The sequence below is a fragment of the Terrapene carolina genome, unplaced genomic scaffold (assembly GCF_002925995.2).
Source record: "Terrapene carolina triunguis isolate 2854851 unplaced genomic scaffold, T_m_triunguis-2.0 Scaffold182, whole genome shotgun sequence".
NCBI classification, from domain to species: domain Eukaryota; kingdom Metazoa; phylum Chordata; order Testudines; family Emydidae; genus Terrapene; species Terrapene triunguis.
Window position 1 is genome coordinate 31,369 of NW_020664533.1, and position 13,911 is coordinate 45,279.

The 13,911-nt window shown below is 39.8% G+C and overlaps 1 protein-coding gene across 2 annotated transcripts in view; it reads right to left on the reverse strand.

Moving 5' to 3' along the window:
• Positions 1–1,030: 1,030 nt before the first annotated feature.
• The window catches only part of LOC113407039 (amphiphysin-like), a 186,515-nt gene continuing 173,634 nt past the window's right edge, over positions 1,031–13,911 (reverse strand). For both annotated transcript variants that reach the window (XM_026654124.1, XM_026654122.1), the window contains 4 exons: positions 10,038–10,175; positions 7,694–7,960; positions 5,911–6,012; positions 1,031–1,239 (listed from right to left, as the gene is read on the reverse strand). In XM_026654124.1, coding sequence (XP_026509909.1) covers positions 1,132–1,239; positions 5,911–6,012; positions 7,694–7,960; positions 10,038–10,175 — 615 coding nt within the window. In that variant the 3' untranslated portion in view covers positions 1,031–1,131. The remainder of the gene's footprint in view (positions 1,240–5,910; positions 6,013–7,693; positions 7,961–10,037; positions 10,176–13,911) is intronic.

Sequence of the window (13,911 nt, forward strand, 5' to 3'; positions counted from 1 at the left end):
GTGCTGAATATCTTTGCGGGGGGGAAGAGGAATTACGTTAGGATTATATTCATCCAATTTAACCAAACTTCAAAAACACTCTCAAAAACAGCTTCTTTTGGATCAAAGGTTTATTTTGAATGACACAACACTGAAAAACATAATAGTTTACAGATGATTTCTTGATACAGGATACATTATATACCTTATTTTAAAAGGATCTGTGGAGGTTTGCTGCATAAATACATATAGTGAAAATATATTGTTTGTTTTTGTCCTTCTTAGATATTTTTTGTTTTCATAATTCAGCCAATTAAAGTATAGATTAGCATTCTAACCACTCTATCCACACAATCTCAAACTATTGCAGCTAGAAATAGAGGAGACTGAGCCATGCCTTCCAATGCTTTAGCAGCTTTGAATGTGATAGTTATAATCGTTCATCTCAGAATGAAAATTTCACATTACAAACACAGATACTGTATAATGTTTTGGCAATGGAGCAGCTAGCTTTGTTTTGGAACAAAGCTATTTACTGTAATGCCAGACCTTGTAAGAGCAATGCATCTATTAATGATACTACAGAGTCAAAGAACTACAATGGAGGGTAACATGTTAATGCATATGTATCTGTATGCACTTATATACACACAAGCATATATGTGTATATATGTTCAAAAAAACCATTGAAAAACTTTGCAGCAGTTCATTTTTTTAAACACATAACTTAATCATTTGACCTCATTACTAAAGGATTACTAATAAAATCTTCTGTAGTGCAGCAAGTCAATACAATACACTTAGTGCAGAGAAGTTAAGGTTCTCGTAGTGAGGAGGCTAATTTTAGATTTCATGGGAAAGGATCAAATACAGGATCACCATAGCTCCGACAATGCACAAACAAACCTGTTGCCACATACGTGTGAACGAATAGGGACATTTCTCTTAATACATTTTTTCATATACTGCTTCAGACGATGCTAACTTAACTGTTTGCATTCATGCTCATTTGATATGTTTCACCAAGCTTTGTCTGGCACCAGTCTGTAAACCATTAGCAGTTTAACTACAAAAGTGGGTTCCTGTGTTTCAAAGAGATTTAAAAACCTACCGACTGAGCTTCTTATAACACTGTTATGCCTGAGCTGAGAACTACTCCAAGGGCTTTGTGAAGTTCTCTGGGAAAAGTCCCTTATAGGTTACTGCATCTCTGTACTGCAGCCAATCTGATTCTTTAATGCCTGTCAGCCAGCCAGCCTCCTGCAAGGTAAAAGGGAGAGTTTATAGGCAGACAGCATTTTATAGGTGCAAAATTGGAGGATGTGTTGAGGTCCTTTTAAAATTCATAGTGTTTAATATTAGGGGTGTGTGTGGGGGGGAACCTTTTAACCCCAACAAGCTAGAGAAAATACATGTTTTTCCTTTCCAATCACCCTAAATTCTCCTCTTTTTATGCAGGATAGTTCACTGTGGTTCCTATAGTGGAAGTTGGTGGTGGCAACAGTTCCTGGCTCTTCCACTATTAAAGTACTGTAAGATCCCCAAACCACATACCCATTACTTGAAACTTTTCCAAATATCCATGCTGAGGCAGACACCTGGCACTGAAAACTTCACACCAAATTATTACAGTTTGGCAATTAACTAACTGAAAGCAGGGTCTTACAGGGGCCAGTGTTGGGGAAACTTAACTTTCCGTGGTGCTAACCCACTCTGCTTATAATAAAATTAATTCAATGTCTTTCAAAATATATCCTCTGCTCTCAGCTCCAAATCTTTTTGGCTAGGTCAATGCTGCAGCTGGGAGTGAACCTCCCAGCCTGGGTAGACATCATACTTTAGCTATGCTCCAGCTAGCATGTTAAATAGCACTGTGGATGTTGCAGCTCCAGTGGAGACTTGGCCTAGCCCCCTGAGCTGCAGTGTCCACACTGTCAGCTAACATGAAGCAGTTCAATTGACCATGAAGAGGTCCATGAAATACAGTATATTGAACTGCTCCTATAACTTAGGGCAGCAGAGATTGCTAAGCAAATAGAGGGGAGACATTGAGACCTGTCCCAGCATCCATGAAAGAGACAAAAATAGATGGGGTGGAGGGGAAAAAGGAGATAGTGGGCCAAATTTTCAGTGTCTTCAACTACCATATAACTTTGCAACTACACTGTTGTTGTTTCACATGTTAGACTATAGCGGCGAGACCCACACAGATGACACAGAATTGCAGTGCCTAACTTTAGGCATCCTTCTGCCTAGTGGAATCCACAGCCCCTAGTTAGGCACCCAGGCTTCCTATACAATGAAGGAGGAGAGCCTGACCCCTAGGAATGGGATTCACAAACACCAGCATGCTGACGTCCCCAAGCCAGCCAGTAGGAAATGCCAAGGAGGGGTGTGTGGCCTAAGCCCTATCCCTAGCAAGGGACTAACGGCTAGTCTATATAGGACTCACTACAGCAGCGAAGCTCTGCATGCTTTCACAAAATAAAAAAAGAGAGAGAAGAGGTGGTCTCTTATATCCATTGCTCAGTGGTGGGAGACCTATGGTCAAATCCCCACTGTGCCTGATTTGGAGTAGGAACTTGAACACAGGTCTCCCACCTCCCAGGAGAGTGCCTTCACCCTGAGCTAGGGGATATTCTGGCGTGGGGGTCTCTACTGTTCCACTTTGTATAAATAAATATTCATTGGGCCAAAGAGTGACTCTAAGTGCCTCAACCACTGGCTTTAGGTGGGAGATGAGGCTTCAAGTGCCTGCTCCACCTCAGATAGGGACAGGTGAGATCTGAACATGACTCTTCCCATATTGTGTGGGACTACTCAAACCACCGGGCTATGGGCTATAAGAGGACAATATCCTTCTACTGTGTTTTGTATGGGGCCCAATCCGATAGAGATGCACTCCGGCAGTCTCTGAGCAAGTCCACCAAATCAGGCCCTTCAGGCGAAATTGTGGCCGGGGGATTAGACAGTGGGTGTCAGGTGGTTGTGCACACAACCAGAAATGTAGTCACGTAGGGGACTTCAACTGACAGAAACCTAAGTGCCTTCAAGGTTAGCGGGCAGCTAAGTGGAGTTTTTTGAGCTCTAACATCTGGATGTTAAGATTTAGGGCTAGATCCACAAAGGGATTGAGGTGCCTTATCTGCATATGCAAGTGTCTGTATCCTGGCCATTTAATTTTAATCATTTTTGCCTACAAGTAACTGTACTTGCAAAATGGTGGGCACACTTAACTGAATCCAGAATAGTGTAGGTCCCAAATTAGGGGCTGTTTTTAAGAATATGATCCAGACAGTCACAAAATAACGAGACATGGTGGAAACTCCTGATATTGCATTGGGATTATTTTCTCAGGGTGTACATGTAGAGGTTGAATGCTTTTGATAAAACTTCAACACAACACAAAATTACATCAAATTGTGATTATTCAATGGCTTTCTGAAGCTTCTAGTCAGGGGTGAAATGGCTTTCTAATTTAATCAGGATTGAGTACCACTGAAGCAGGTAAGAATGACAACATTTTAGACTGGCAGTGAAATAAACCAGGGTAAATTTAACTGAGAAAATATCTTTCAAGCATGTGGCATGATTGAGATGGAAGGAGCAGTAGTAAATGACAGCTTCCTGATCATAGGAGGAGGCAGATTCTGCTAGGAACAGGTGCTGACTAGAACTTATCTTAATCAATTCAACTCAAGTATATTAGAAAAAGTGGAGTCACCAGAATCAAACAAGCACAAAGTGTTCTTGTTTGATATGATCTGAAACTATGAATCGATACTACCAAATATACAAGAAATATGGCTTTAGACAGGCCACTTTCGAAGGAAGAAAAGTGAACAGCTGAGATAAAAAAAAGAAAAAACTCAATCTTTTTTGTCCTTCACTAGTGTACATTGTGGTATTATATTAAGTTTAACAATGATGATAAACATGAAGGGTAAATATGCACTGAATAATAATAGATGCGAACTGAATTCAGAAACATGAATATATTTTCTCCATCAATACACACAATTTTCTCCAATTAATGCTAATGGGATTTACATGCAAACAACAAGAGAATAATATACCTTTATAGATTAGCCCAGAAAAGACTAAGCTTATATTTAATACTCCAAGAAAAAAGAGCTAAGGAATATGGCCCAGAGCCTCAGAAGTATTTCAGTGCCTAACGTCTATTGACTTCAATGGAAGCTAAGGGCCTAAGTAGCTTTGAGCCTGATTCTGTCATCCTCACATTTAGTACCTTACTCTGTGAATAATGCCATTGAAGTAAATGGGACTGCACATGGAATAAGGTACTACTCAACTTGAATCAGGATAGCAGAATCTAGCTTTATAAGAAGAATAAAGGTCATGCTGGTAGGGTCATGCTGAAAAAGCATCCAGTACAGTATACTAGAAATGTAAAACAGATAACTTATCCTGCTTATATATTAAAGCAAGAGATCAGTTGATAACATTAGCACTTCTTAAAAGGAGTATTAGGAGGACCCAATTTTGCAAACGTGCTGTCAGGAATAGTGCTTAGCATTCTGAAGAGTCCCATAGAAGACAATAGGATTATTTAGAGTGGTAAGGAATATTCCCAGCACTACTTACTTGCAGGATCAGGCCTCAAAATGACAGAAATAGAGGCACGTTCTTCATATCGTCCCCTACCAATGGGGAACTACCCAACAGTAAGAAGCTTGGTAAAATAGATGCAGTACCTTCCTTGAACCCTTTGAAAAGGTAAAATCATTTCTCCACTGCCTATGGAAGAAGCGGGGGTAGATCTATGTTTCAAGCAAAGCTGAAGAAAGCTTTTTGTTCAAATCAAATTGTGATCTGGAGCAATGATCTCATTCGGCCTTGTCCTTCGGGAGTCTTTCTATTGACTTCAATGGGCATTAGATGAGGCCAAAGTTTAGAGTATAAAATTGTGTCTTCTATTTAAAAAACATTTTATTGTGGTATTGCAAATGTTTAACATTTAAATGAAATTAAAACATCTTTGCATGTTCCAACAAAATTAAAGCTCTGTTGCCAATCTTTTATCAACAACATGAACACTTTTTGGGGGGCCTGGTCCTCCACAGCCTATACCCAGGGCCGTAGCAACAAAGAACGTGGCCTCCTCCGAACGTGGCCCCCTCCGAACATATGTCCGGGCGGGGCCCCTTACAATGCAGAAACTGGAATGTGGTATTTATTTTGCCACTTTTAGGGACCCCCTTCCTTGCGGGGCCCCCTCCGGTCGGAGGGTACGGAGGGCGCTCGCTACGCCTCTGCCTATACCACTGGAGGTTTGGCTGCCAGGTCTTTTGCCTGGGTAGGAAACTGCAGGATTAGTAGAAGTTGATATTTCCAGAACCAATACTGTAGGAGATTTAGACTTCCAGAGGGAAGAGTTAAAACTACAGAGTTACTACACATAAATTGGTTGTAAGGTTACACAATTTGTGAGCATAATGCTCTATGGCCTAATTTGTACTGATCTGATCTGTTCAAATCTATATGTATAAGCTCCAGACAATAGACTACCAATTTTGCTGCAATGTTAAAACAAGATTTATAGTGACCTAATGCACTATTTGTATGCATCTACTATGTGTAAATGAGTGTGTGTGTGTGTGTGTGTGTGTGTGTGTGTGTGTGTGTGTGTGAGAAGTAAAACCATGATTTAAATCAGCCAAATTAAATCTAGAAAAATGTTGGCCTATAATGAAGGTTAAATCATACCATAAATACGTCTACTGCATTTCCAGGTTATAATCAACATTGCCTTTTACTCTTAGATGAAAATGAAGTAAAGACAGTTTTAGTCTTCGTATGTTCTAACAGTGACATTTTAAATGACTGCATTTGTTAACAACTCTAGACTGTTAGAAATATCTCCAGGAAAAGAAAAATAGCAAAAGAAATGGTTCCTCGGTTGTTTACCTGGTCATCTGTGGCCTCAGAAGGGATTACTAGTACAGTATCTCCTCGTTTTAAGTTAAGTTCGTCAGTATTAGCGGCCTCAAAATCATGTAGTGCTTCAACCTGAAGAAAAAAATAAAAAACATGAGGATGTCATCTAGGGAAAGTACTAAGAAAAATTAAGTAGAAACAAATTATCTCTTTCGCGACTCACATTTAACAATGTGCACCTGTACTGTGCTCTCAAACTCTCAAACACACTGCCATGGCATTGCCTCTCTTTCAACTGATATCATTGCACATACACTCAATTTTTTTTTGTTTGCTATGTCTGTTAATTCCATGTTTTTCTATTCTCTTCCAGGAAGAAATTCACATATTAAATATGAACGTATTCACTCATTCCTTCAATGACAGGTGGGTCCCCTCAGCTCACAGGGATCTGGAGGATCGGTGATGCTGCAACATCCCATAAGTACTGCTGCTTGGGCAAATCCTGCTGTCCTTATTCATAGAATGGCATCATTGGAGGCTTTCCCGAGGAAGGGTGAAAGGATTTGGCCACCCTAGCTTAGGCAAACTGAGTAGGGACTTAGAGTGATGCTCATGCCCTAGTGATATCTGTGGTTCTGGGCTTTTGATCTTATTCCTGAAGCAATCCTCCCTGTAAATAATAGTGAGGAAAATGGTATAATTCCAGTGGTCAGTTAAAGGTGTGGGTAATGGGAATCCTGCTGTGTGGACTGGAAAGCACTCTTGTTTGCTGGTAAATTAGGGCTATGATATTTCTCACTTCAACTAGTAATTATTGACAAGATAATCTGTTTGCAGAGCTAAACTGTTTCTTTAACTAAATAATTCCATCTCCATAAGTAGATACCCTATTCTAGTTTCCTTGATGGCAACTAATCCCATGGCATCACTGCAGCAAAGCCAGGAATGGTAATGTGCATTCTCACTTAACTCACGAGAGTTTGGTGAAAAATAGAGGAACACTGTCAGTGTGTCTTAAGTCATAGTCACATGACAACTCACTCTGACCTGTTATTTTTGAAGTTTGCAAAGAACATTTGTGTATGAGAACAGAAAAAAACAATCCAAAATAATTGGGGATAACCATGGCTTGCTATAGGACTTGTTACACTGAACTATCCAAATTATAATACAGAGCACATGAACTTCATTCATCTTCGCTCAGCTTATCTACTAGTCAATCATTCTGAAATAAGAAATATCAGGTACCTGGGAACCAAGAAACACAAAGGTTCTTGGCAGGCAACAAACACTTAAGGCAGAATTTCTCAGACCTGCCCACTAAAATATAATGCTTTTCGACATGATCACGTTAAAAGCTACTCTAATAATATGTGGAATCTTGGTTGCATTGAAGTCAATTGCAAAAGTTTCATTGACTTCAACGGGGCCATGATTGCACTGGTAGATTTTCAGGCCAGAAAGGAACACTTTGATAATCTAGTCTAACCTGCTGCATAATGCAGGCCATAGAAATTCTCCCAACATATTACAATATTTTCACTGCTCTGATTAGATTAGTGTACTTGCACATTTGCCTGAACGCCATAATTCTACAGGATCATGTTGCACATAAAGAACAGTACAAGTAAAGTTTTATTTCCCCCTTTATGTAGAAAAAACAATTCAAGGAAAAACAGCTTGACATTTTTGCTGTTTAACCACATAGCTGTCAGCCTAAATAAACTGTGCCCCTGGATATACTTACTTACACTTGATGCTAGGTTTAAAGGAATGTTTAAAATAAGAGTGACTAAATACTCAAGTAGACCTTAAAGAGAAAGCCAGGTGGCATTCCATGGGCTGCATCATCCGCTGACACAGGCTGTTCTTCAGAGGATGTAGTTTGGATTTCTTCAATGGTTTTCTGCTCACTTACAACCTGGGAAGGTTCACTGGCATCACTTTCAATGCCCTGAGTCCCAACGTCTTTCACAACATCTTCGGATTCATTCACTATGACTTCATGCTCCTCTCCCTCCCCTTCGTTGTTTGATGCTGGCTCTATTACTAGTGAAGGGATGCTGCTGACTTTCTCCTGGAAAAAAACAACAACAGAAAAAGAGAGAAATGTTATGAGCGTGATTAATTAGCCTCGTTAGCACTGACCCCCTACTTGGTAAGGCAACTCCCATCTTTTCATGTGCTGTATATTTATACCTGCCTACTCTATTTTTCACTCCATGCATCTGATGAAGTGGGTTATAGCCCACGAAAGCTTATGCCCAAATATATTGGTTAGTCTCTAAGGTGCAACAAGGACTCCTCGTTTTTATTTCTAAAAAGTATGAAACAAAACTTTTATTTATTTGCTTTTCTGTTTATGAGAGAAAATACGGATGTATTTTCCTCTCGTGCACAGCTGATCTTCTCACTGACGAGAACTATGCTAGTGCATCCAGGGGATAATATCCTCCCAGTTTGTGACTGCCGGTCTCCATTCCTCCCCATGTCAATTCTCTATCTTACTCCCTATGGATTATAACTGTCACCATAGCAGATGATAAAAAAAAACTCTGCACTTTATTCTGTTTTCACTTAGGCCCCTGTCCAACTTCCAGTGAAATTAATGGGAGTACTTCCACTAACTTCAAAGTGCTTTGGATCAGGCCATAACACTGCTGTAAATCAGAAGTAACTCCACTTACGTCAGTGAAGTAACACTAGTGTAAATTTTGTGGGAGATCAAAATCAGGCACACTATATTCACTTGCAATAGTTTAAACACCAATTCACGTTTTCCCTGATTTACACCAGCATAAACGACAGAAGAGACCAGGTGAAGCTCATTACAATCATGTTAATATAAGAGCCCTATTCAGATAGGATTTTAGGCAGCTGTCTGGGGTGTGCAACCTGCTAAAGACCGCATTGGCCAGCTATTCACCTGGCCAACATATCAATTCAGCCTGGTGCTCAAGGGAAATACCTCTCCCCCAATTCTGTAGCATTGTTCATTAATGTGTGTGTGTGGGAGAGGTTGTGTAAATGAGTTTCCCAAATCTCAATCTGTACCTCTTCTCCCAACCCCCCATGGGGAAGCAGGTAGAACAGAGGATAACCAGGTCTATCAATTGTTTATTTTATATAGTCTGGGTTAAAAATACCCCCGAACCCTACATAAAGAGAGAATTTGTATTGCTGGGTCAGGGACTGTTCTGATTATTATTAATTATTTGTACTGTGGTAGGACCTAGGGGCCTCAACTTCATTGTGTGAGGCATTGCATAAGCACATAACAAAAAGCAATCCACAACCTGAAGAGCTTGAGACAACAGGAGCGTGATTGAAACAAACAGATCTGAAGAGCCTAAGGTAATTGTGACATGGAAGTCCTTGATCCCTAGAGTGCCAGAGTACCACTTGGGGTCTTTTCTTTGGTCTCCAGTTGCTGAAAAGCTGGAAGCCAGCCTGACCACACACTAGAATATCCTTGCAATTTATTTCTTCTAGAGTTGCATGGGATTCAAGGCCTAACTTTCACAGGTGCCAGGAGGGTGTAGAGGGAGATTTTCAGAGGCACAAAGGGCAGTTTGGTACCCAACTCCCAGTGGGAATAAGTGGGAGTTAGGCCTTTGCTACCCTGTGTGCCTCTGAAAATCTCCCCCGTTGAGCACTCACCACTCCTATTGACTAATTACATGTGCTCAGGATCTCTGAACACCAGTGCACTTGATCTTATTTATCATTGGGGAAAAAAAGAGCAGTTAGATAAAAAACACATCTGAAGAGTCTCAAAGCTCTGTTTAACAAGCCACTGCTCTCCAGATTTATAGCTAATGGAATGAAATAGCTTCTGCTTATCTTTAGGATTAATTGAGCCTGTTATAAACCCCAGAACACATCTGAGAAGTATCTATCAATTGTAAAGCCATCAGAAATGATTTTTGGCACACTGGGCCAGATTCCCAGCTGGTATAAATTGGCATAGCTCCATTGAAGTCAGTGGTGCTACTTCATACCAGTGTCACTTAAAGCAGAATGGGGGCCAATATGGACAGATAAGTCATCGCTCTCCTGAGAAAGGGTGTTGTGGTAACTCAGGCCAGGAGACCTGAACAGTCCAATATTTTCTCTTGTGTAGTGCTTCAGAAAGCATCCCGACAACATCTTACCTGAGCCACCACTGCTTCCTTCTCTTCTATTTTAGGTTTGTCACCTTCATCAGCTGTTACAGCTGCAGCAGCACCTTCACAGGCTTCAGTTACAACAGCATTTTCAACTGCACCTGCATCTTCAGTTATAGCTACCATCTACAGCCAACAGAAAATAGAAACTGTTCAGCCACATCCATCATTCTGGACAACAGCTATTCATCAACTGTACCCAGGCCACTTTAAAGAGCTCCAGGCTTTGATTGATTGATAGATAGATATAAACTGGCATCAGTTCGCTTATTTAGATCCATTAGACAATGCAGTGGGCTTTATTATGATCCCACACTGGTTTTATACCAAGGTAATGCCACTGATTTCAATGGAGTGTCTCTGTATTTACATCAAAGTAAATACAAAGAGACTCATGCTGTTAGATGCTATTCTGCACCTTATGATTAAAGATGGGAAAAACCTGTTATGATGCTTCCTTGGTATACTTAGTGGCATCGACAAAAGTTACTTCTACAGGGAGGGTTTCCTAAGGCATTAACTAAAATAAAAATGGATTAAAGGCATACGGCTGCATATCGGGATGGCTCCTTACTGGGCACAGATATAAAACACACACTACAATAAAAAAAAAAGTTTTAGAGCAGAGTTTGAGGGCTCATTTGCCTTAAAGCTGCATTGCTGGAGGATCTGCCTCTAGGAGAGAGGAGAATGGGTCTACACTGCACTTTACACATGGGTTCGGCTGGAGAAGGGCCACTTTCAACAGGGCTGCGGCTCTATAGGAACCCAGCAGTGAAAGCTGTCCATGGAACATAATGAATGGATGCCCTGGCCACATCCCCTTCCCAGCTAGTGTCATCTGCTTTGGGGGCTCGGCAAATAGAAAACTCATATGCCACATCCAAGCAGCTTCATTATGGTATTTCTGTTTATCATGCCATAGTGAAATTGGGGGTAAAAATGATTCACTTTCCCCTCCACCACTGCATCTAACAAGTTGCATTTAGCAGAATTGGCTTTGGTGGCTAAGAGTCTGATAATCCTTGTTGCCTCAGATCAGATATCTGCTTCATGGATAAGGTTGATCACATCCAATCTGAGTTGGCTGCCAGCATTGCTGGACATTACACTGGTCCTTGCCATCATTAACTCTTAATGAGACTGGTAAACAAATCTTTCCAATTTTCTTTACAGAAGATAAGAAAAGCTAAAATATATTGTGTGAATTTATAGAGAGACTTTAATTTTAATTGCATTTGACACAGAATCAAGTATACACAGCTTTAACGGGCAGCCAGATCAAATTATACCAGCAAACATCATGGGACTTGTGAGTAAAGACATCAGGTCAGGCCTTCATTGTACTACCGATTTCAGCAGTCTTGCTTCAATAAGAGATTTAAATAAACAATAGTTGTAAAAACCCAGAGAGAAGCTAATGGAGGAGAGATGGGGGAGGCAGTGCATATTAGATTGATTTTATACACTATGCTTCTACAAAATTCTACAGAAATTGATCCTGCTATCTGATGTGATCAGAATCAACACTTCTTTTCTATTTATTGGATTTGTGCAGTCCATTTTCCATGAAGGAAGTGTGTTCTAATTTTACAAATATCAGTCCTAAATACAGTACACTGAAACAGTCAGACTCTGACAGCCCTTTGTCATAAGTCACCGTATGTACAGCATGCATCAAAATGGAATGATAATTCATTCTTGTGACAGACTATAACAAGAAAAGAAAGAAAATCATAAATATGGGTTTTTGTCGATATTACCAGGGTAAGTGGCAAAAATGAAACCATTTCTCTCTATCATATCTCAAAATCTTGGATTAGCCCCATAGCTATTTAGGATGAAATCCTACCTCCATTTAAGTCAATGGCAAAATTCCCATTTACTTCACTGGGACCATGATTTCACCCTAGATAGCAGTGGTGAATAATACAGGTATTTGTATATCTACATATGCTACCTGATTTCATATTGTAAACAAACCCTCCTGTATACAAAAGAGGTGTAAGTAAGAGGAGAAACACGGCCCAAGGTATTTACTGCTGGGGGAAGTCTATGAGTTAATAGGATCTAGTCCATAATGTTTGACTTGAATGGTGCATGCCAGTTTTCACTAACTTAAGATTGGCCTCAATGGCTGGATTTAAAAAGGGACTGGATAATTTTTATGATAATTAATTATAATTGTAGCTAAGCAAGCTAATGTAATGCTATGGGGAACTAAAGCTCATGCTTTAGGGAATACATCCATTGCCTGCAGAGGTCTGGATGGATTTCCCATGTACAGAACTGCACAATTGGCTAAACAAATAATGGTGAGAGTGCGTGGGTTTCTCTCTCAAGCATCACATACCACCTTCTGCTGAAGGCAGGATACAAGACTCGATGGATACTGTTTCGCAGCTGTTATGCATTGAACAAATATTGCCAATTTAAATATGAGATTTGATGCATATGTGTGAGGGATGAATGTGCCATGCAAGAGAGGTTGCGTTTACATATACACTATATTAGAGAGCTTGATGAACAGTTACATTTTGAAGACATTAGTCAGCTTGCACTTTGTGGACAGTAAGGGATTTCTTGAATACAAGATACTGGAACAGACATATCAAGAGTGACAAGCCAAATGCTCTAGAAGAAAGATGGTGGTGTATTTGGTATTATTTCAACCCTCAGTTTTAAAGAAGTAGGGCTTGATTGACCACTATATTACTCCAGTGTCATGCCTGTGTAACTCCATTGATTTCAATGCAGCTTCGCTGGTGTAAAATTGGAATAATGCAATGGTGAATCGGGCCTATAATGTTCTGTTTAAATGGGAAAAAAATCAGCATTACACTTCAGGGCTTGATTCTCCATTCACGCCAATGTAAAGCAGTAGCAACTCTAGTGAAGTCAATGAACCAAATTCTACCCTCAGTTACCCTGGCATAAATTTGGAGTAACTTTACTGATGGTAGTAGATTTACTCCACATTTACACCAGCATAACTGAGAGCAGCATTTGGCCCATTGGAGTTACAATCATCTAAAACCAGAATGAGTAGTGAATCGGTCTATGATATTTTAGCAAATACTTACATACCAGAGTTCAGAAACTTATAAAAAGAGAGGTAGTTATCATCTTGCAGGATTGGACCCAAATTGAGGAGTTACCGGAGTTTACAGTTTCCTTATTTTTCAATCCTTTTTCCTATTTCTGAATTTAATTTCCAGTCACTAGTGCTGAAATCCTCATGTTACTCTCACCAGAATTTAAAATGCATTGTCAAGGTTGCATTTTAGTAAACAAGGATCCAGAATAAATAGTATATGTTCTCTCATACATATGAGAACATAACCTAAAACAAACAGTCGATCAAAGGGTAATTGGTCTTAAAGAGAAATTCAATATTTCATTAAACTTTTTATTTAGTTGTTTTTAACCATATCTAATGAAATGCCCAATTTGTGCTTTAGAAAATAAAATTGTAAGATAATTATATTCTAACTTCTGTTTCAGTTTAGGGCTTAGCATGCTAGAAAAATGGAATGATGAATGAAAGCAATTTTTTCTTAAAAAGACACAATTAGTGTGTCCAGACAAACAAATCCACAGGAAGTGTTAATGCCATTCAAACTCCATGGCAGCATATTTTCTGTTCATTCTGAATGTCAATAGAAACAACATTATATCACCTTCTACCACATAACCACATTCTTACCTGTCCTAAAATATTTATGATACAGTGAAACCCCGCTATAACGCGATGATTGGGGTCCAAAAAATTTGATCGCGATAAATGCGGGGTCGCGGTATAGCGGGGTTACGAAAAGTTTACCATTTAAAGCCGGTCAGTTTCAAGCCGGTCAATTTCTCT